Raw genomic sequence first — 22,422 nt, forward strand, 5'->3', positions numbered from 1 at the left:
AACACCTCTGGGACACCCGCACCAACCAACCCAACCACCCCGTGGCTGAACACTTTAACTCCCCCTCCCACTCCGCCAAGGACATGCAGGTCCTTGGCTTCCTCCATCGCCAGACCATGGCATCACGATGCCTGGAGGAAGAGCACCTCATCTTCCACCTAGGAACCCTCCAACCACAAGGGATGAATGCAGATTTCTCCAGCTTCCTCATTCCCCTCCCCCCACCTTATCTCAGTCTCAACCCTCGGATTCAGCACCACCTTCTTGACCTGCAATCTTCTTCCCAACCTCTCTGCCCCCCACCCCCTCTCCAGCCTATCACCCTCACTTTAACCTCCTTCCACCTATCGTATTCCCAACGCCCCTCCCCCAAGTCCCTCCTTCCTACCTTTTATCTTAGCTTGCTTGGCACACCCTCCTCGTTCCTGAAGAAGGGCGTATGACCAAAATGTCAATTTTCCTGCTCTTTGGATGCTGCCTGACCTGCTGCGCTTTTCCAGCAACACATTTTTCAGCTCTAATCCTGAATCAAACTCACTCTTGAAAACATAACTCTATCATATTTACTTAATTTTACTTCTAAATTAAATTTCAAGTCCTAGAAGAAACATATAAACCTCTTTCTGCTCCTTGTCGGGAAATTAATAACCACCTGAAAAGAATCAGTTTAGCTTTTGAGTTAAGTTTTCTTCTAGAATTATTCACCTGAATTTTATTGTTCATTTCAGTTTAAATTTGAAAATTAAATCAACATGGAAATAGTTTGATTGATGTCAGTTGTCCTGATGAATGATACTCATTATCTGACAGATTATGTGGATGATAATTTTTATAATTTCCCCTTTTATGTCTCTAATTTAGTCTTGGCTTAGTTGTTGTACAGTTGTCTCTGTATCATAGGATTGCAGGATGACACATAAATAATGTTGATTGCTGCAATACTGAATGACTGCTACAATATCAGAGATACTGCCTTTTGAATGTGACATTAAACTGAGGTTCGGTGTGCCAATTAGGAACAGCATGCAAGTCCCCATGTCACTATTTGCCAAAGAATAGGGCACGTCCTATTCCTATATACTCATAGCTGGCCACACACCCTTCACTTTCAATATAAATCCCATACTTTGTTTCCAGTATCTTAACTTACACCAAGTCTAGTTCACACATTCCAGACCTAGATTTCCTTTCTGGTAAGCAAGATCACTTTCTAAAATTATCATTTTTGTTTTCAAATCCCTCTATGACATTATCCCTCCCTACTTCTGCAACCTGACCCAGTCTTAAATCCTTCAAGTTATCTGTGCTTCTTTTACACTGACTAGTCTTTTAAGGATCCCTGCTTAATTTTGCCATCACTCGTGTCTGTGCTTTCATCAGCTTAAGCCTTTAGCTCTAGATTTCCCTCCCTAAATCTCTTTACATCTTTATTTCACTATCTTCCTTCGATTAACCTTTGACCAAGCTTTTGGTCATCTGCCCTATTATTGTCATTATGTGGCTTGGCCTCATATTTCATTTTAAAATGCCTCTATGAAGCACCTGGGACATTTTGTTAAAGGACCTATACAAATGCAAGTTATTGTCTAGCTATCTGTCCCTCAACCAGAATTATTTAACAAAAATTATCTGGTCCTTTACCTCACTGCTGTTTGTAGGGTTTATGTTGCCATCTTTGCTCACAAAATAGTCCTGAATATTGCTCAAAAGTGCTTTATTGTGGGGTTATCTGAGAATATGAATGGCTCCATGTCAATGAAAGTTACTTTCTGGTTCACTCTCCCTCTTCTTTATTAAAAACTTAATTGTTTCAAAATTACATCAGGCAAATTGAACTTAAATAAAGCCAAGTAAGTAAATTATTTTAAGAAAAGGTAGAATGTAAGCTTTTCTTTATCTTTGTCTGATCACCTGCTGTACAGGAATTACAAGAGTAAGTATTCAAACCACTAGAAGCCTTTATTGTTTCCTTGTTTCAGCAAATCCAGCAATCAGACATTTTCTTGAACAACTCAAAAAATCATCAGAATCACTTGAAGAGTATGGCATCACAGTGGCTCAGGTGAATTAAAATTACTTCTTTGTAATATATTTTACTTTCAAAGTGTGATTTTTCTTTGAGTGTTAGGTGATAATAATACAAAACTGAGGGTTGTGGGGAGAGAATCTCAGTTCTCATTTCCTTTATGAAAACCTAATTAAATATTAACGGAAATATTAATGTAAAACAATGCAAATGAAAATACAACAATCCGGAGATTACAGTATTTGTCACAGTGCAACCCTAATGCAATTCTACATAGTTTATCTTAGCTGTACAGCCTTGGGTTTTGAATCCCAAACATCTTGACCCACAGATACACTAATTAGAGGTTACCTGCTCAAAATGAAAACTGATGGAAGTGCTAGCTGAGTTGCTTTTATGCTGTGCTATTGCTGGAGAGTACCTGCCTCAAAAAATAAGTAGACTCAGTGAAGGTGCAAAACATCAGAAGATTTAAGAAATCAACTTGCCTAATAAGTATCAAATAAATGATTGCATGGTTTCAAGAAGGCTTTTACCATCCTCTCAAGCACTACCAGCATAATCTTAGTTTGAGCTGATGTAGCATCAATGTCACTCCCTGAAGAATTATATCAGTAAACTGGTTTCTGTGTGGTCTTGCACTACAGAATAGAGGAAGAGAAAATAGACAGAAAAGCTTTTGTTTAAGAAACGAGTTGGAAGAAGAGCTAAGCAGTAGACATGATCAACATGGACTTCAGTAAAGCATTCAACAAGGTTTCCCATGGGAGACTGGTTAGCAAGGTTAGATCTCATGGAATCATGGGAGAACTAGCCATTTGGACAAAGAACTGGCTCAAAGGTAGAAGACAGAGGGTGGTGGTGGAGGATTGTTTTTCAGACTGGAGGCCTGTGACCAGTGGAGTGCCACAAGCATTGGTGCTAGGTCCACTACTTTTCGTCATTTATATAAATGATTTGAATGTGAGCATAAGAGGTATAGTTGGTAAGTTTGCAGATGACACAAAAATTGCAGGTGTAGTGGATAGCAAAGAAGGTTACCTTTGAGTACAACGTGAACTTGAACAGATGGGCCAATGGGCTGAGGAGTGGTCGTGTATGGAATGAGCTGCCAGAGGAAGTGGTGGAGGCTGGTACAATTGTAACATTTAAAAGGCATCTGGATGGGTATATGAATAGGAAGGGTTTGGAGGGATATGGGCCAGGTGCTGGCAGGTGTGACTAGATTGGGTTGGGATATCTGATCGGCATGGACGGGTTGGACTGAAGGGTCTGTTTCTGTGCTGTACATCTCTGTGACTCGATAAGAGGCAGTTTTTGGTTAGTAGCCATTTTGCCGTATTATCAGTTTTGTATTATCCCACTAAAACATTGCTGTTTTTTAGGTTGACTGTGCCATAGAAGCAGTACCAAAATACTGTGAAGATGAAGATATCCTGAAGAAAGCATACCTTTTCCAGTAAATTAACATTTTTATAACTATTTTCTAAATGAAACACCAGAATGTTTTATTTCAATTATTTGCTTCGAGTCCAGCTAATTATTTTGTTCCCTTGCAGTTTATATTAACAAACAATATATTTGCCAGTGCAGTTTTCCATAAAATTCATGAGGAATCAACAATCAAAAAGGTTGAAAGCGCCTGAAAAAATCACATTAATTTTAGCTTTTCTTGAGGTTTAACAGAGCAATGTGTGATCTTAAGGAAGAACTGTTTAAAATATAGACTAGGCACATTCTAACAAGAGCAAAATGCAGAGGGAGCAAAATCCTGGGTTCTTTAAAATGATCTGGTAGATTGACAATATAATGAAAGAGAAAAGGGTCAATGATGTGTAAATTATTCAAGTGAGATCCAGGTCATATACAATAAATTGACATGGGAAGTGAAGAAGAAAATAAGCTTGGCAATGGGAGAATAAGAATAAAACTGAAGTTAATATAGAAAGGGAACCCAAAGATCCTCTTGACAAAAGCAAATTACTGCGGATGCTGGAATCTGAAACCAAAAGAGAAAATGCTTGAAAATCTCAGCAGGTCTGGCAGCATCTGTAAGGAGAGAAAAGAGCTGACATTTCTGTTAGACTCAGTTAGACTCAAAACGTCAGCTCTATTCTCATCTTACAGATGCTGCCAGACCTGCTGAGATTTTCCAGCATTTTCTGTTTTGGCCAAAGATCCTCCTACTGGCTTTCAATTAGTATGCAGGAATAAGAGGCTTGGCGGGAGACCTATTAGGAAAGTGAAAATGATATATGCATAGGGTACAGGCAAAACTAGAACACTTAATAAAAACTATATTTGTGTTTTATCAGAAGTTGACGTGGTCAAATTATCAATAGAAATGGAGATAATAAAGGTAGTGGATGGTGTGAAAGTTGTTAGGAAGGATTTCTTGGCTGTAAATAGTTAGTGAATAAATTGCCTGACTTGAATCCTGTGCAATCCATGCTAATAAATGAAGTGGGGTGGGGATAGTGGATTCATTGTCATAATCTAGTAATTTTACCTAGAAGTGGGGGTATGACAAAGAATTACAGAGAAATGGGACATCCTTGTACAAGGATGATGTAACAAATGTAATGATTGTAATAAGGTCATCCAGGTTGACCTCATAGAATATCAGTTCTCTGACTGGGGCTGTTAATCTGGCCCAGTCAGGGAGCCCTAGCTGATAACAAAAACAAGAATGTTAGGCTTTCTGTTCGCTCAGAGCTGGCTCTCAGGAAGTTGAATCAGTGTTAAAGACTTTGCACGTGTAAGTAAAGAGTGACTTGGTGGTGGGATACTGGCCTTTTGGAATTATTTCAGTGGTAATGAGGGAAAAACATGTACCTAAAGACATTCACTCTCGACTGTCTTCTTTGAGTTGTGGGTAAACATTTCTAGCATCATGCCATTATTTGGGAAGTTTGCTTCATTTGATTCTGCTGTCAAAGTGGAAGCCCAGGATGTGCAATTAATGTGGTTTTTTTTTGTGGCCAAATAACATTGGGGCAGATGAAACACAATGAGTAACTTTCCTGATGGCTTGTGGAGCCTTACCTTTTCGATTATTAGGAGCTGAACTTTCTCTGAAGCACCAGATACTAAAACCTTTCAAGAGTTGACAGATTTAGTTAAAGATATTACGATCCCTGGCCTCCTCTACTTTTGAGACCCTATTGGTTTTACTTGAGAACCAATTTGAGGACCAGGGGAATGTGTATCGGGATTTTTGACTGGGTTAAGATGACTGGCAAAAGCATATGACTGGTTTAAACCTTAATTAGATATTGTGAGATTGTTTGGTGTGTGGGATTAATGATGTAACTGTGCAAAAGCACCTACTAGCTGAGACCTAACTGGATTTCAAACAGGCATGAAAACTGGTTTTATCATTGGAAAATACAGCAAGTGGAGCATGTGAGTTACAGGGTATTCTGATGGAATTGGACACCCTCACCAGGGTGACTGAGCTTGCGGAACACCACTTGAGTGAAGGCAATTGCATAGCCTCACTCAGGACATAACCTGAACAGAGGGACTCTAGATCAGCCCCACACCGAAACCCCAAAACAAAGCCAAACCACAGCCAAACGGTTACACTTTCTTCAGGATCCTGGCTGGCAAGCCATTATAGTTGCTGATGGTGTGCAGACTCAAGACAGCAAAAGAGTCCCACTCAAACTAAATTGAGCAAAAGGACTCTGAGGCCAGTATACTGGAAAATGTACATCCTGGAAAGTCCTGCACCTCCACACACATCATCTATTGCATCCGCTGCACCCGATGTGGCCTCCTCTATATTGGGGAGACAGGCCGCCTACTTGCAGAACGCTTCAGGGAACACCACTGGGAAGCCCGAACCAACCAACCCAACCACCCCGTGGCTCAACACTTTAACTCTCCCTCCCACTCCACCGAAGACATGCAAGTCCTTGGACTTCTCCATCGCCAGAACATAACAACACGACGGTTGGAGGAAGAGCGCCTCATCTTCCGCCTGGGAACCCTCCAGCCACAAGGGATGAACTCAGATTTCTCCAGTTTCCTCATTTCCCCTCCCCCCACCTTGTCTCAGTCGATTCCCTTGAACTCAGCACCGCCCTCCTAACCTGCAATCCTCTTCCTGACCTCTCCGCCCCCACCCCACTCCGGCCTATCACCCTCACCTTGACCTCCTTCCACCTATCACATCTCCATCGCCCCTCCCCCAAGTCCCTCCTCCCTACCTTTTATCTTAGTCTGCCTGGCACCCTCTCCTCATTCCTGATGAAGGGCTCTGGCCCGAAACGTCGAATTTCCTGTTCCTTGGATGCTGCCTAACCTGCTGTGCTTTAACCAGCAACACATTTTCAATCCTGGAAAGTCCATCTAGATCTTGTTTGGAACAATTAAATTACTTAGCATCATCCAATCAGAGCCAATCATATTAAATGTCTGGTTAAATGGTTACTTGGTTCTAATGGAGGATGATACCGGCGTGGCAACTTCAGTTATCACAGAACCAACCTTTAACAAAATTCATCCTGGAATCCCAACCTTAAGTTTGCAAAAGGCCTCGGCTCAACTGAGAACCTATGCCTTTATAGATTAAGGGTAACACTTATAGATTAAGGGTATAACGTTAGTTCCGGTCTCTTATGACAAGCAGTTGGTTCAGTTACCACTGATTGTAGTAAAAGGCTCGGACCCAAGCCTGATGGGATGAAATGGTGGGGAAGGACTTGCTTAATCTTTTTCAATTAGAAAGTAACTGCCTGAGTGAAGTCCTATTTAAATACCTGGAAGATTTTCTGGAAGGTCTAGGGACTAGCAAAGGAACTGAGGCCACCTTGCATGTTGACCAGGAAGCAATTCAACAATTTTACAAGGCTCACCCAGTGCCACTTGCCTTAATGGGCAAAAGTACAGGCAGAAATCAGAAGGCTGGAAAGTGAAGGAATCATCAAAGCAGTCCAGTTTGCTGAATGGGCAGTACCAGTTGAATTGATTGTGAAGGCTGATGGCTCAGTTTGTCTTTGGGGATTTTACACAAATTTTTGCAGCTGGATAAATACCAATCCCCCACACAGAGGATTTATATGCAAAGCTGGCAAGAGAGCTGTCCTTCACAAAGCTGAACATGAGCCATGCGAACTTGTAATTGTTTTTGGATTGCCAGATGCATACTACAATTCATACCCATGTGTTAGTACCAATATATGAGACGACCATTTGGGGTATCGTCAGCCTGTGTAATGTTTCAGTGAATGATGGAGGGAATTTGAGTACTTCCTAAAGCCAAATGGTAATCGTAATAATAATGACAGCTCCATACCATCCATCATCCAATGATCTGGCAGAAAGAGCAATCCAAATTTTTAACGCAGGTTTGAAGAAACACCTTACAGTTCCACTAGATATCAGTTCCTATTTGATTATAGGATCACCCCCTCATGGAACTATAATGGTATCTCCAGCAGAGTTGCTAATGGGCAGAAGATGCTACACCAGGTTAGATGTGATCTTCCCAGTCGCTGGGGATAGTGAAACAGCATCGGGATCGCCAATGCTAAGCAAGATAGACAGCCTATTTCAGGGACGAAGTTTGGCATAGGAACCCTACATGGGTAAGAGGCTTGACTGATGTGACTTCAGGTCCAGTGACATATAAAGTTTGGGTGGATGTGACGGTCTTGCACAAGCACGTGGACCATATGAAAGTTGCAAACTCTCAAACGGTGTGGTAGCAAAATGTGCCCTGTTCCTCGACTGCCTTTCCATCTGGGTTCTCCCTCTCTGTCAAGCTTAGAAGAAATCTCGCAATCTGAGGTGGACTTCGTGGATGTCACTGCCTTGCGGAATGAAGAGGAGACTGAATTTCTTCTGTCACACTTTAGCCACAAGAGGTGAGCTACTGTGTGTTACATGCTACCCATATCACAGCTGCCTCTGGAAAAACCTGACCCGGTCCTACATCACCCCAGAAGGAGCTACAAAAAAAGAACCAGCCTACATCCTTGGACTCAGAGGGGGATGGATGTAGTGATTGTAATGAGGTCACCTCATGGGATATGAGTTTCCTGATTGGAGCTGTTAATCTGGTCCATTCAGGGAGTTCTGGCTGACAAATACAAACAGGTGTGTCAGAGGTTCTGTTCAGTCTGAGAGCTGGCTCTTAGTATTTGAGTGTCATGGACTCTCCATGTGTAAATAAAGGGTGACTTGATAATGGAATACCAGCCTTTGTTGAGTTATTTTAATAACATTCCTATCAGCTACTGGCTAGACTGTTTAATATCAGTGGTGGTTAAGTTTCATAAACAAGAATTAGTCAAAAATGTCCAGGGCCTTGGAAAGTTACAAGTTAAATAAGACATGCCAGCAAAGATTTTCAAAAAGCAAATTGTGTTTGACCAATTTAGTTGAATGTTTTGAAAAAGTGACAGAAAGAGCTAATGAAGGGAAGGCAGTGGATTTTTTCAATAAGGGTTTTAGGAAGCTGACCAATTTCCATGTCATAGATTGGTTAACAAAATTGAGGTTCATGAAATAGGAGGAACAACATCAGTTTGGCTGGAAAATTGCCTGAAAAACAGAAAGTAATGTGTTGTGTTAAGTGATTTCTTATCAGTCAGAAAGATGATAGATAGTGCTGTTTAACTAAGGACCAGTGCTGGAAGATATTTCAAAATTTGCTGATGAAGGTGTGGTGAACTGGATGATACTGATGAACTGCACCAGTACATAGGTAGGCCAACAGAATGGACAGACAAGAGGCATATAGGATTAAATAGTTGTGAAGTAATGCATTTTGGTGGAAGAGATGGGATGAGGCAATATTAACCTAATGATACAGTTCAAAAATCATGTATAGGGGTCGTAATTCCAAATCTTAAAACACCATGAAACTAACTATTTAATGAAAACTTCTAACTGATACTTAAATATATTTATTTGTTTTCTCTTTAATAGGGGTAATCTATTGCTTAGGAGTTTTGCAACTGATACATTGTTTGACGTGGATGCAATTGTAGCAAATATATTATTGTAAGTATGTCCTTAAATGGTTTGTTACATTTTAAATTCAGTTAATTCAATTAGTGAAAATTATAGGATTGAATACTCACATAAAAGTAAATAAAGTTTCTAGATTTTCAGAAGAAGTTGGTATGAGTTGTTCTGAACCCCTTAAGTTAGGGCTCCATGCATGCAAGATATTTTTCTTTATTAATTGGAAAGATGAAAACCTAGTAGAATAAGCTACTATTTACTACTTTGGTTCAGAGAATTGGGTAGAATTGATGTTGTATTGAATGACATTAATTCACTATGTTTCCTTTCGGTACAGTCTTATAAATGCCATGTAGCAAAAGAGAAGTCAAGTGTCAACCCAGCATTTTAATTAGTACAGATAACACTAACCTTTTAATTGATCCTTTCCTCTGTATGTATTTGGAATATCATCATCAGAAGCACATATTTTTTTCACCCATACATGTCTTGGAATAGTAATCAACAGTGGGAATTCACCTTTCTTAATCCAGACTAAAGAAGTTCTGAGACACTTTACTTCAGGACTTTGCTCCAGGCCAACATGCTTTCTCAACTTTCACCAAGACAGGCTAAATATTCATTCAGCTTTGCTGCCTTTGGCACCAAACTGTACGCACATCAGCTGCTCCCTTCATTTACACAATACTGTTAGTGTTTAATTTACAGAAGTAATTCATCAGCTGTGAAACACTGAGTGTGTGTGAGTGGGAGAAATTGAATTAATAGTGTTAAAAATCCAAAGAAACGTAATCATAATCAATATAATCAATTTTTGATGCTCATAAATGCGAATAAGATCAACATACCTTTGTGTGGGTGGTGTGTGTCACTTTCTGCTGAGAGGATTCCCATTTACTCATCAAAGCATGTAACTGTTCACCAGAAAATTGATTACATCTTCTTGTAAGAAAGTGACATCCACCTGTAAGTCAAATGACTAAGATGTTGAAAAGCTGAACTATTGCATTATATTAAGGCAAATTGTGAAATATCTTTTTCTTTTTAGCTTGCTTCTAATATTCATCCTTGATTTTTAAGAAATCCTTAAAGGCTCCTTAGCTCAGAAATTCTTCCAAACTTAATTGCAATGTGCAGTTTTGTTGAGGTTGTGTTTTCTGCTGGTCACTGATGTATTATCTATGCCTCTTGACAGATATTTTGTTTGTTCTTTAAAGTATCATCCTCTGTTCTCCGCCATGCCATTGTTTGGCTTTATTGCATACATATTTAATTTACATTCTAGTTCACATACATGTGTGTGAGAGATATAGGGAATCTGATGGCACAGTAGTAGTGTTCCTACCTCTGGGCCAAAAGGTCAGGGTTCAAGCCTCACCTACTGTAGAGGTGTGTAATAACAATTCTGAACAGGCTGATTAAAAATATTTATATATGTCTGATGCATGAAAAGATTAGATTAGACTTACTCTTGATTAGATTAGACTTACAGTGTGGAAACAGGCCCTTCGGCCCAACAAGTCCACACCGACCCGCCGAAGCGAAACCCACCCATACCCCTACATTACCCCTTACCTAACACTACGGGCAATTTAGCATGGCCAATTCACCTGACCCGCACATCTTTGGACTGTGGGAGGAAACCGGAGCACCCGGAGGAAACCCACGCAGACACAGGGAGAACGTGCAAACTCCACACAGTCAGTCGCCTGAGTCGGGAATTGAACCCGGGTCTCTGGCGCTGTGAGGCAGCAGTGCTAACCACTGTGCCACCGTGCCGCCCACTAAGATGCTGAGACCATTTTAATTTGAGTGTTAGTGGTCATGTGTTTATTGTTTGGATGGTGACTGAATTATCAGTTGTGATGAGATTGGGAATATCTAATGTAATTGCTTAGCTTAACTTTACACAGACATCATTAGTAAGCATTAGGCAAGATGTTTCCTACCAACTAGAATTACCCATCTCCCCTATAGAAAGACACTGTCTGGGTTGCAATTCTCCCATCTACCTCAGGTATCATGTCCTTACCTCAGGTATCATGTCTTTAAATGTAACTTTTTTGTGGGAATATTGTAGTTGATTGTCTTGTTGTCCTGAGCAAGTATACAAGCTTTCTAGCAAGAATCCTGTGCAATAATCAAGACTGGAAACATTTGCTCAGTGCTAAGTTTCAGTTTACTGAGGTCAGTTATCATATCCTTGAAACAACCTTGGTGGATGCATCTTCACACAGACATGACATTGAATCTTGGGGGGGCTTTGAAACTTTATTTTAAACTGAGATGCTAATAGACCATGCTATTTGAAAATAATTTATTTTCCACATTTCTGGTATCCAAAACAGTTTGGGTTACAAATATCATGCAGAATAACCAGCTTGAAATCAGTGTGAATGTTTCTTTTAATAAAATCACTTTCTTGCAAATTAACACTGCAATTATAGTACTTTTTATATTGTACAGCTCTTTGTACAATATAAAATCATTGAGAGTTTGCAGTAGTTACTAAATTTTGAGTTTTTATGCTGCCTTCCTGTAGGATTAATTGTATATTGGTATTTGCTGTTGAGTTCACAATTATTCCTCTGATGTATTTGCAGTGAAATCCTTTTTCAATGAGCTAGTTCCTTAGTTTTGTTGTGAATTGCTCAGCCAACTCTGAATATTTATTGCTTTGTTATAGTATTTTGCTGTTCAATGAAATAAAGTATGTATACTCATTGATGGATCTTCATGACATTGAAAATGATATGAAAGGACGTGGTGACATCATCTTTACATTTGTACGAGCAATCGGTGTTCCAGGTATTGTTAAAACGTGTTAACATTAAGTTTATTGTATTTGTTTTGTACTCTGCCAGAAAGCACAGAGATTCTGAGAAGAATGATTAATTCTAAGGAATTGATTAGTAAATTTTAATTATTTTAGTGTCCCTTTTTTATAATATTATTCTATACAATATCCTGTTTTAGCTAGAGTTGGTGAAACCTTTTTGTCACTTCTGATTTGATATTATCCACACTGCTTCTGCACAAAGATAACCTTAGGTAGATTCATTGATGACATCCTTCATAACAGTCAAGATTAGACTGGTGCTGGAAAAGCAATGCAGGTCAGGCAGCATCCGAGGAGCAGGAAAATTGGCATTTTGGTCAAAAGCCCTTCATCAGGAGCCCTTCTGCCTCCTTCATATCAATGCTTTCCTCAACATCTCCATGATGTTCCATATGGTGCATAGCCCCTCTGTGGGCAAGCTCTTTGGAAATACCATACATCAGTGGAGTCAGATTAACACAAAAGATGGATTCCTTATCTACACAGTTGTCCCACTGTAGTACTTTAATCCATCCTTGTTCTCTTTCTCCTGTTACATTTCCAGATGATGAATGCACCGGGCATATCACATAGTAGAGTGAAACCTGGCTGGACATATCATTTTATTTTCGCAGTTGATTACTGTGACGGCTAGTCATGGAACATATTTACATAAACTTGTAAATACTCTTTAACAAAAAAAGCGCACTAAAGAGACAAAAATGCAGAAAAATCTTATCATCAGCAAAAAGAATGTTTCAACTTATTTCCCAGATAGTTAATACTAAAGTACCCTCTGATTTTAACTCTTTAAATTCTTATCAAACTGACTTTCCAGTTTTGATGATCTTTATGATCCTTTCCAGAGCTGATTACCTAAATCAGTGCTGTTCTGACAGCTTGAAAACTTATAAACAAACTCACAACTTTGGAGACTTAGTAAAGTCTCACAACCTTGAGATTCCACGAACTGAAATAAAGGCACTTCCTAAGAGGATGAAACTGGTGAACATTGAAATGCCTACCTCTAATCATTACTTATTGTTTCACTTGAAAGTGTGCTCATGAAATAATAACGCTTACTTGTATCCATTACTAGTCAAGCTATTTTTACTCCCTGCCATTTGTTTCTGTTTGAAATTTTGCTAATTAGGAAATTTTTGAAGAAGATGTGAAATTTACATGTTTTACAAAAAGGTGATTACTTTTGTCATCTGAATAATTTTTTTTTGTGCCTTAATGCATTGCTTAAAAATTATGGTTAAATCTTCGCAAAAACCTGACCTTGGAATTGATATTTTTACTCTACCAGTCTGTTTTTTAGCTAATATAGTATGCACTAGACCAGATATATCAGTAGTATTGAGCTAGGAAAATAATAGTATGCTTCTTAGTCTCTAAAAACCTATTTGTTGTTTTCAATATGATGATTATTGCGTGCATTTGTATGCTTAATGTATTATTTATGATTCATTTCAGAACATAGAGCCATTATGGAAACTGCTTTTGTTTATGGTACTAAGTATCAGTTTGTATTGACCACAGAGCAGAGTGTTTTGGAAGGCTTGGAGTAAGTATGGACCTAAAATTGGAAAAGCAGTGTTAATAAACTTATAATGCAGCAAATTGGCAGAATGGTTAGCACTGCTGCCTCACAGCGCCAGAGACCCGGTTCAATTCCCGCCTCAGGCAACTGTCTGTGTGGAGTTTGCACATTCTCCCCGTGTCTGCGTGGGCTTCCTCCGGGTGCTCTGGTTTCCTCCCACAGTCCAAAAATGTGCAAGTTAGGTGAATTGGCCATGCTAAATTGCCCATAGTGTTAGGTGAAGGGGTAAATGTAGGGGACTGGGTCTGGGTGGGTTGCTTTTCGGAAGGTCAGTGTGGACTTGTTGGGCCGAACGGCCTGTTTCCACACTGTAAGTAATCTAATCTAATCTAAAATTACCTTGGCCCCTTTTGTAGTCAGTGTCAAATGGACAACATTCATTACCATTATACTAACCACAAATTTTCTCTGGGCTTTCACACTGAAACTTGCAGTGATTAGAAATCCATTTCAATCTAGCACAAGCCCTTTGTGGTCTGTGTGGACAAAGGAAACATTTCTCTAACTAATCAGATCAAAGAAAGTTTAGTTAAATATGCAGAGTATAAAATGCCAGAAGGTGTCTTTAATTGGAAACTTGAATTCAGTATAATCTTGTTTATAGAACGCTAATAAAGAGAAGGAAAGAAATTTAGGATTAAAAGAATAAGACAAAGTAAAACATTTGAATTGTGAATAATTACTGAAACCTCCAAAAATACCTAAAATCTGTCAGAGTGATAATTCCCACATGTAAATTTGGGTGCCAAAAAGTGATTAAAACTTATTATTCCATTTAAAATGTACTTACAATGGTGAAGATAAACTCTAACCTTGAATGGCAAGTTCTGCGAGTAGTTATTATACAAGTACTGCAGTGCTCTTCCTTGTATTTGAGATGCCCGTATGGGGGGGACTAGGGCAGTTTGGATTTTGACAGTTTAATTTCTGCATTTAATTTACTGGGGATTGGCCATTAAGGCATTTTTCAAACTTCACCCATGAATTTTCATGCAATAAAAATCTGTAGTAAATAAGGTAAACACATTACAAATCCATTATGTGAAGTGTTACCTCTGTTCAGAGTCTTCTGCTCCAAAAGCAAAACAATATTTCTTTCAAATGGAAAAAGAAATTTTATATTGTGAACTTTGGAGGATGAGTTGTAAACAGGATGCCCCAATTTACAGTATTGAGACATTGTACTTTAAAAACACAAATGTAGTCTTATGTTTCAGATTTCATAACATGGGGTAAAGTGGTAGAAAAGTGATAATGTTTCTGGATTCGTAATCTCGTAATCCAGAGGACCAGGCTATTGATGGGACAAGGGTTAAAATCCAATCATGACAGATGATTAAATTTGAATTCAATTGATTGTTCCGGAATTATAACCTTCTGTTTATGATGAAGTCAGAAATGGGGGCATTTGTTGATAGCTGCACAATATTCAACACCATTCACAACTCCTCTGATACTGAAGCATTCCATGTTCGTATGTAGCAATACCTGGGCTGATCAGCGGCAAGCAAATTTTTCCCTGCACAATGAGTAATCAACAATTGGAGAAAGTGAGGTCTGCAGCTGCTAGAGATCAGAGTCAAAAAGTGTGGTGCTGGAAAAGCACAGCCGGTCAATCAGCATCCGAGGAGGAGAGTCAACGTATCGAATATAAGCTTATGCTCGAAATGTCAAATCTCCTGCTCCTCAGATGCTACATGACCGGCTGTGCTTTTCCAGTGCCACACCTTTTGACTGAGGAGTAGAAGATGACCCTCTCCAACAAGAGATAATCTAACTGTTTCCCCTTGCTGTCCAATGGCAACTCTGAATCCTCCACTTTCAAGTAATTGACCCCAAACTGAACTGAGCCAGGCATATAAATAGTAGGCACTAGATCAGGTCAGAGCCTAGGAATTTTGCAGTGAGTAATTCACCTCCTTACTCCCCAGTGCTTGTCTCCCATTTACAAGGAGTAACTTAGGAGGGGGATGGAATATTCTCCTTTTGATGGGTAAAACTCCAAAAGCTCTCAAGAAGCTTGACACTATTCTGGTTAAAACAGCCTGCTTGATTGCCATTGCATCCACTACATTTGACAGTCAACACCTTCAACACTGATGCACAGTGCAACAGTATGCACCATTTACAAGATGTGCTGAAACAACACACCAAGTCTTCTTTGGCAATCTCTAGCACCTAGAAAGGTAGGAGCAGCAGATGCATTGGCACAGCATTACCAGCAGGTTTCCCTCTAAGCCACATACCATTCAGATATAGATCTGTATTGCTGTTCCTTCACTGCCATGGGGTCAAAATTGCCAACAGCTCTGTAGGTATACCTACATTCCAAGGTCTGCAGTGGTTCAAGAATTGAACTTGCCACCATCTTTGCAAGGCAATTAGAGATAAATAATAAATGTGGACTGAGCCAGCAATGTCCATGTTACATGGACAACATAAAAAAAACGCTTGTACTCCAACTTACTTTGTATGAAGTTGGAGATGGTCAGATAGAATTTGGTCTCTGGAAGTGAAAAATGAATTGCTTTTGTAAAGAGTTGGTATGACATTGTAACAAATATATCCAATACCTATGATGAATATTTGAAGGTTTAGTTTTTTAACCTTCTGTTCATCTTGAGATACAGAACGCTTTAGGGAACTGTGCAGTTTTGCGTCAAGTTAGTAATAGTTGTCCAGCTTAGACAGCAGTTACTCCAGGTCCCAAACTAACCGTGAACAATGTTAGAGATGGTCTAACTTTTGAAAAGTGCTATGGTAAATTTTGGGCTGTGGATCCTGATATAATGCTGGGATCTGCCTATCAGATCCTGCCTTGAATGGATTCAGTCTTGGGGAGGTTGTGTATAACAATGCTGTTTCTGCATAACTGGATTGATCAGGGATGTGAGGTTGTAGAGCCCCTCCCCCACACAAATGTCTGGCATTCCTTGGCTCAGCAGTTTGTTTGCTTAGAGATTATAGTGACTAATAATGCCAAACTAATTAGTCAAATGTTAATTAGTCAGATTTTCAAGATGGCAGCGGAGTGGCTCATCAGCTCCCACTTGCTTCCTTTTTTTCCTTTATACTTTTGCTCCTTTTTATCTTTTGCTTTTGCATTTGTATTTCTTTTCTTCAAAGCCTTTTGTGCCGTGTTAATTGGCAGCATCAGTGCAGCACTGTTTGGAGGTGACGTTGGCCAACACGGCTTCTCTCGGTGATTGGAGGTGGTGGCAGCGGCAGCAGTCTGTCTTCCTGGTATTCCGGGTCGGCTGCAAAGTTCCTCCAGCGATCAGAGGCATTGGCAGCAGTAGACCTTCCAAGATGGCGGCGTTGGCCAGGCGACGTGGGAGGAGGGTGGCTGGAGCAGGACCCTTGGTGAGGCAGCGGCAGCCTGGCTGGCAGTGGGATCAGGGATCCCTGGTTGTGGTTACTGCAGGTCTGAAGTGGAGACTTGGGATTGTTGGCAAGGTGGTGTTGGTGGTGAAGTCGGTGTCTTGCGGGCTGTGTGGATTCAGTGTGGGACTTGGCATCAACGAGTAGGCTCAGTGGTGAAAACGTGTCAAAAGCGTGATGACATATACGTTGGTGGGTCTGACACAGATGGTGGTGAGTCAGCAGAGGAGGGATAGAGATGCAGGTGTAGCTGGTGAGCTGGCTCTGCAGTGGAGGCAATGGAATGATAATAGACTCTTTTTTAATTATATCTTTTTATTCTTAAACTATTCAAATGGCCCTGGATTATGGTGATGTTTTTCTCTGTTATTCTCTGTAAAATGCAAGTGACAATAAACTATTCAATTCAATTCAGTTTAATAATAGAATAACAGCCTCAGCTTTTAATATGCAGGTCGATACATAGGAATGGACCATGGGTGGTTCCGGTTTCTTCCAGTCCAGGGTTGGTATTTTTGCCTTTTGCTTCAAACAAGAGCTTTTAGAAATTAACAGGAGAAGCTATGATTTTATATACCTGGTTGCTGCCTATTCACATGCCATTTTCCACTTTACATTGACCGATGTAAGAAATTCCATAGAAGGCTATTTTTATGTTGATGTTGTCCCTTACATGATCTGTGCATTGCAAGAACACTGTATTTATTCTAAAACACCGTTGTGCCTCATTAATTGCAATGTTTTGACTTTCTTTTAATCTTATTACGTAGCCTGAAAGATCCAGATACGTCTTCAGCCAGACTTTGGTTCTGCCATTGCAAGATGGCTACCGATAAGAATCAGCCATGCAAGAGGACCTATTTTAAACAGCCACTAACTACTGTGAATATACATTCCTACCTTAAGATATTGGAGGCCCCGCTAGTGGTGAGAAAAGTATTTATTAAATTGGATTCATTGATATAAATATTTCATGTATTTTTAAACCAATACTATGGTGTTTCTGTCTAACTAATTTTATAAAGGTTGATTGCCTGAATGGAAAACACTGAGAAACTGGACCCTGCCAAGGCTGTGCACGTTTTGTCATAACCTAAGCCAGAAACACATAGACTTCCTAAAGAAAAAATAGAGTATGATTTCTTCCATTTTTGTTAAGTTCTGGGCAAGAACGTCCAGGGCGATATTCTCAAAATGTCACCAACAAAGGCCCTAACTGATCAATTTGGCACAATTGGTACAATGGCCTCAACATGCCTGCTCCATGACTACCTGCCATTCCAGCAAGACAGAAAGTTGGATAGTTTCCCAACTGGGCAAGTGACCTATGACTGCCGAAAGCAGGGGCAGCTGAAAGCATGTGTTAGATGTCCACTAACACATCACCCACCCATTGTTGAGAGAACATTCTCAATTATGCCCCAATATATTTGCTAAGAGCTGACAGGCAGAGATTAGGTAAGCTTTATTTCCTGTCACATGCCTTGTCATTGGCATCCTGTGTCATCGGAAATTGTTGGTCAAATCAGAGACTGGCAGCATCTGGGCCCTAAAGACTGCTGGTTGAGATTTGCTCATCAAGGGTTTGCAAGAAAGTACTTTGTTTTTAATCTTCTTGTCATAGAGTGATAGTCAGTGGGTGTAGAGTCAGAGGCAAGGGCAGTTGCTTTCAGAGGTAACACCTTTGCCCACATACATGTTGTAGTCACAGGGCCTCTCCAAATCCAGCAGGTCAGTTGCCCAGCTGGGAAACTATCCACCTTTCTGTCTTACTGGGATGGCAGGTAGTTAGGGAGCAGCATGTTGAGGCCCTTATGCCAATTGTGTCAAATTGACCAGTTAAGGCCAGTTGGTGACGTTTTGAGAAGATCGCCCTGGATGTTCTTGCCCAGAACTTAATTGCTGAGGTGGCAAGGAGGGGATGAATATCTCAGTGGGGTCAACTCATCCAATTATTTGCCCTAGCTGCCACCTTCAGAAAGGACAGAATTCTACCCAAAGTATTTATGCATAATAAGTATATTCCAAGTCATGTCTTATTTAGAATTCAATTTCTTCCAAATTTTCAGGCAGAGATTAATCTTCCACCAGAGGAAGTATCTACAATTCATGTACAGTTAAAGCTGCCAGTTGTGTTTCTTTTTACACAAAGAGAAACCTATGAACATGACAGAATAACTGCCGAATCTGTCGCATGGCAGCTACTGGGAAGCGCAGGAGTTGTATTAGTGTCAAGGTAATATTCAGAATAACTTCAGTTTTATAAGAAAAATAATTTTGTAAAAGAATGATAAAAAACTAAAGTCTTTCTCAAACAGTGATTTTTTTTTTCTCTATTCTGAAGCTTAAGTTGGATTTAAGTGAGTGCCCTTCGTTAAAATTGAGATGTTTTACTTATTGTTGCACAATCTTCTCATCTCCAAACTGTTATGTTTTCTCAATCCAAGGATAGACATCCCCACAGCTTTGAGATGCTATTGAACATGATAGTTTTGTTCTTTCTGTTGTGGAAGACCTGCCTGAAGATGTTTAAAATTTTAAAATTTACTGTAGGATCTAATAATACAAATGAAGGCATGATACTTTAAAATTACAACTAAATCAGCAGAATGACAATTATTATAAATGTTTATTCAGCCAGTCATTCATTATCTCTGCTATAAATTTGAGTGATAGAGCTTTTATTATGAATGTTTAAAATTATTTTTATAAGTGATTACATTCAACTTCAACAGGATCCAGCTGCATCCTAATGTGCCAGCAGATGTCACTGTAGGCTACAGACCTGCTGGAGGGGTACGTCATTTATTTTGATGATTTGAAACTTCATTTTCTGCATCCTGTACTGCACAGAATTCTGCTCATCTAACCTCCAGTTCCTTTCTTGCTGATTTCCTCTGGCAAATTCTTCCCATGCAACATTACCTGTGTCTCCATAGCAATGATTTCCTTCCCTCTGGCCTTACCACTTTAAGCTTCTGCAACCTCCCTGTGCCTGTGATTCTGGCATTGTGCACTTTCTGACCCTCCATGAACAATCATTGAACAGTGTCGCTTTCAGCCAACTACCTCTTATTCTTTGGTACTCATTCTTGAGCTCTATTCAGCTTGTTTCTTCCTTTGTCAACCTTAAAAACCATTTTTAAATTGAGAGTTTGCTCAGTTTTAGCTGATGTTTTACTGTTTGACTTGCAATCTTATTTGAGGGGCTTTTGGAAGCTTACTTATGTTAGAAATATAATGGAAGTTATTAAATTTACTTTGAGTGCTTGAATACATTTCACCTTTTTATATGGACTTCCAGATTAGTTACAGTTCAGAAAGTGTTAGTTACATTTGAAGCTCATAAAATTGAAGACAAGTCGTTGACCTGCTTAGAAAATTGACTGAATGGAATCAGACACAGAGTAAAACTAATGGTTAAATTATCTAGTTAGCAGGATGTGACTGGTGACGTCCCACAGAAATATTTTAAAAATCATTGTATATATTAATGATAGCAAGCCACATATCCAAATCTGCTGATAACACAGACTGTAGAGTCATTTTAAGCAATGAGTATGGAAGCATAAAATTTGCTGAGGCCTCTTCTGAAGGAGTGTTAGGCTGGACTTGAAACATTAACTCGGTTTCTCTTTCCACAGGTGCTGCCAGACCTGCTGAGTATCTCCAGCAATCTCTGTGCTTATTTAAAAAGAGATGTTGGTGGATTAAGTGAATAAATTTGTGGCAAATGAACTTCTGTGCATGCACATGTGAAATTCAACCACTTTGGACCTTTAAAGATTAGAACAAAAGATTTTACAAATGGTGAAGATGGAGATACAATAGGCAGCCTGCTTTGGTTTGCATTGTGTGTTCACATGGGCTTTAAGCAATGAAGTAAGTTACTCCTGCCATGTTTACTTGTGCTTAGTCCCCAGCCATCTTTTTCAACAATAGCAAGCATTAGTTGGGTTGTTCATAAGTTCTGGGAATGTGAGGTATTTCTGTCTCCATTTAGAGATAGCGTACACCTCTTAAAGAGAAACTCTGACTGTTACTGCAGTCAGCTACAATCACAGAAGTCTAAAATGGTAGATCATACCAAGTGCAGGATCTCACTTTGAAAGTGCTGGTGGAGGAGGTGAACAAGAGGAGAAATGAAAGGAAGAGATCTAGTTGATCTTCTTAGCATCAGTGATGAGAGATGACAGAGTACTGTAAAAGTTGAATTTTTTAGGCTGATTTTTAAGGTTACATTTATGTGGTGGACTATTATATGAAGACTACTTTTGAGGGGTGGAAACTCATGCTAGAGTCCAAAATTCTGTATCATTAGCAGAAGCCTAATTGATCTTTAAAAATGAATAAAGACAAAAAAAACAACAAATTATGGTAATTACCTGATAAAGACAATAGAAACAAAAATGAATCAATAAGGTTTAATTTATACTTACAAAAAGTGAAGTAGAAATATAATACGGCTTTAAATTACAATTACATGGTACATCTCAAACATGTCAAATAAAAAAATAACCAAAATCCTGCAAACTTCTGTTCGACATCTTCAGCACTGAATAAAGCTTCATAATCATTACAATGAATGATATTATTGTTTGGATCTTCTTCATCATCATTGTCTGTAGATAGACCCTCCTTTTGTGTATGTTTTCTTCTCCATCACACGTCCAGTTATTCCACTTTATTCTCGTCATGTCCTTAAAGGGCTTATTGATAACATCTATTGGTTGCATATACTTGTAAATCTGCCAGGAGTTACAGCTACGTCAGTGTTATGTGATTAGATGTTACCAGCAACAATGTGATCTAAACTGGTCCCAGACAAGCAAACTCTCCTTGCATAGTTCACCAGGTCATAAATTCCAAATTTCCTTTACCATTTTCTACATCCGTTTTCATCCATCCAGCCTTGTGGATGCATATGGACAACAATTCCTTTTGGAAATTTCTTCTTTGGCAAAGTTTTTCTCTTAAAAACAGCCATTGGTTTTATCATGGTGTCATCAGCCATAACAAGAAAGAACTGAACGAAATCTGTTTTTCTGATGGTCAGTGGTGTTCACCAATACTGTTTTTTTTTCTCCTGTCCGGTTCACAGTTCAATTTTCCAGCATGTGGAGGCGTTTTGTCCATGTTTCCAGTGCATGATAACTTGTAGCCTTCCTTCTGTTGATTTCTGATTGCAAACCGGTGAAACTGTAATATCTTCTAGTTCAGCAGGGAGCTTTTGTGCAATCTTAGTTCTCTGCTGAGGTACTAATTCATGCCTTCTCATGAACCCTGTGCACCATCCAGCACTTGCCTTAAAATTCAAAATTCCATCTTTCTTTGATTCATTTCATGCATGGATTCGGATGGCTTCATGCCTAATTTGTTTTCCTTTTTGAGGATTTTCAAGTACCCACTCAGCATTGTTTTTCTCTAATTGTGGCTACTTGCTAGGTTTTCCGCTGTTAGCACATTTTCGTTTTAGTTTTCTCTGAAGTTAGTTTGATATCTTTCTCCAGTCTCTCACAATTTCATTAACTTTCAGTTTCAATGCTGCTGTATAGTTTTTGTTTCTTCTAGAGGGCATTTTTTACACAAAATGATGAAATTTAAAAACCTCAA

General features: G+C 39.4%; 1 protein-coding gene across 4 annotated transcripts in view; it reads left to right on the forward strand.

Annotated features, from left to right (window-relative positions):
- Positions 1-22,422, forward strand: part of txndc16 (thioredoxin domain containing 16) — a 122,787-nt gene that overhangs the window by 5,298 nt on the left and 95,067 nt on the right. For 3 of the 4 annotated variants that reach the window (XM_060828448.1, XM_060828452.1, XM_060828449.1), the window contains exons 3-11: positions 1,980-2,062; positions 3,412-3,485; positions 8,966-9,040; positions 11,691-11,812; positions 13,302-13,392; positions 17,264-17,314; positions 17,580-17,736; positions 18,879-19,045; positions 19,545-19,605. In XM_060828448.1, the coding sequence (XP_060684431.1) occupies positions 1,980-2,062; positions 3,412-3,485; positions 8,966-9,040; positions 11,691-11,812; positions 13,302-13,392; positions 17,264-17,314; positions 17,580-17,736; positions 18,879-19,045; positions 19,545-19,605 (881 nt within the window). The remainder of the gene's footprint in view (positions 1-1,979; positions 2,063-3,411; positions 3,486-8,965; positions 9,041-11,690; positions 11,813-13,301; positions 13,393-17,263; positions 17,315-17,579; positions 17,737-18,878; positions 19,046-19,544; positions 19,606-22,422) is intronic. The other variant, XM_060828450.1, reaches the window with a different exon arrangement.

This window comes from Hemiscyllium ocellatum, chromosome 8, assembly GCF_020745735.1.
Source record: "Hemiscyllium ocellatum isolate sHemOce1 chromosome 8, sHemOce1.pat.X.cur, whole genome shotgun sequence".
Lineage (NCBI taxonomy): Eukaryota > Metazoa > Chordata > Chondrichthyes > Orectolobiformes > Hemiscylliidae > Hemiscyllium > Hemiscyllium ocellatum.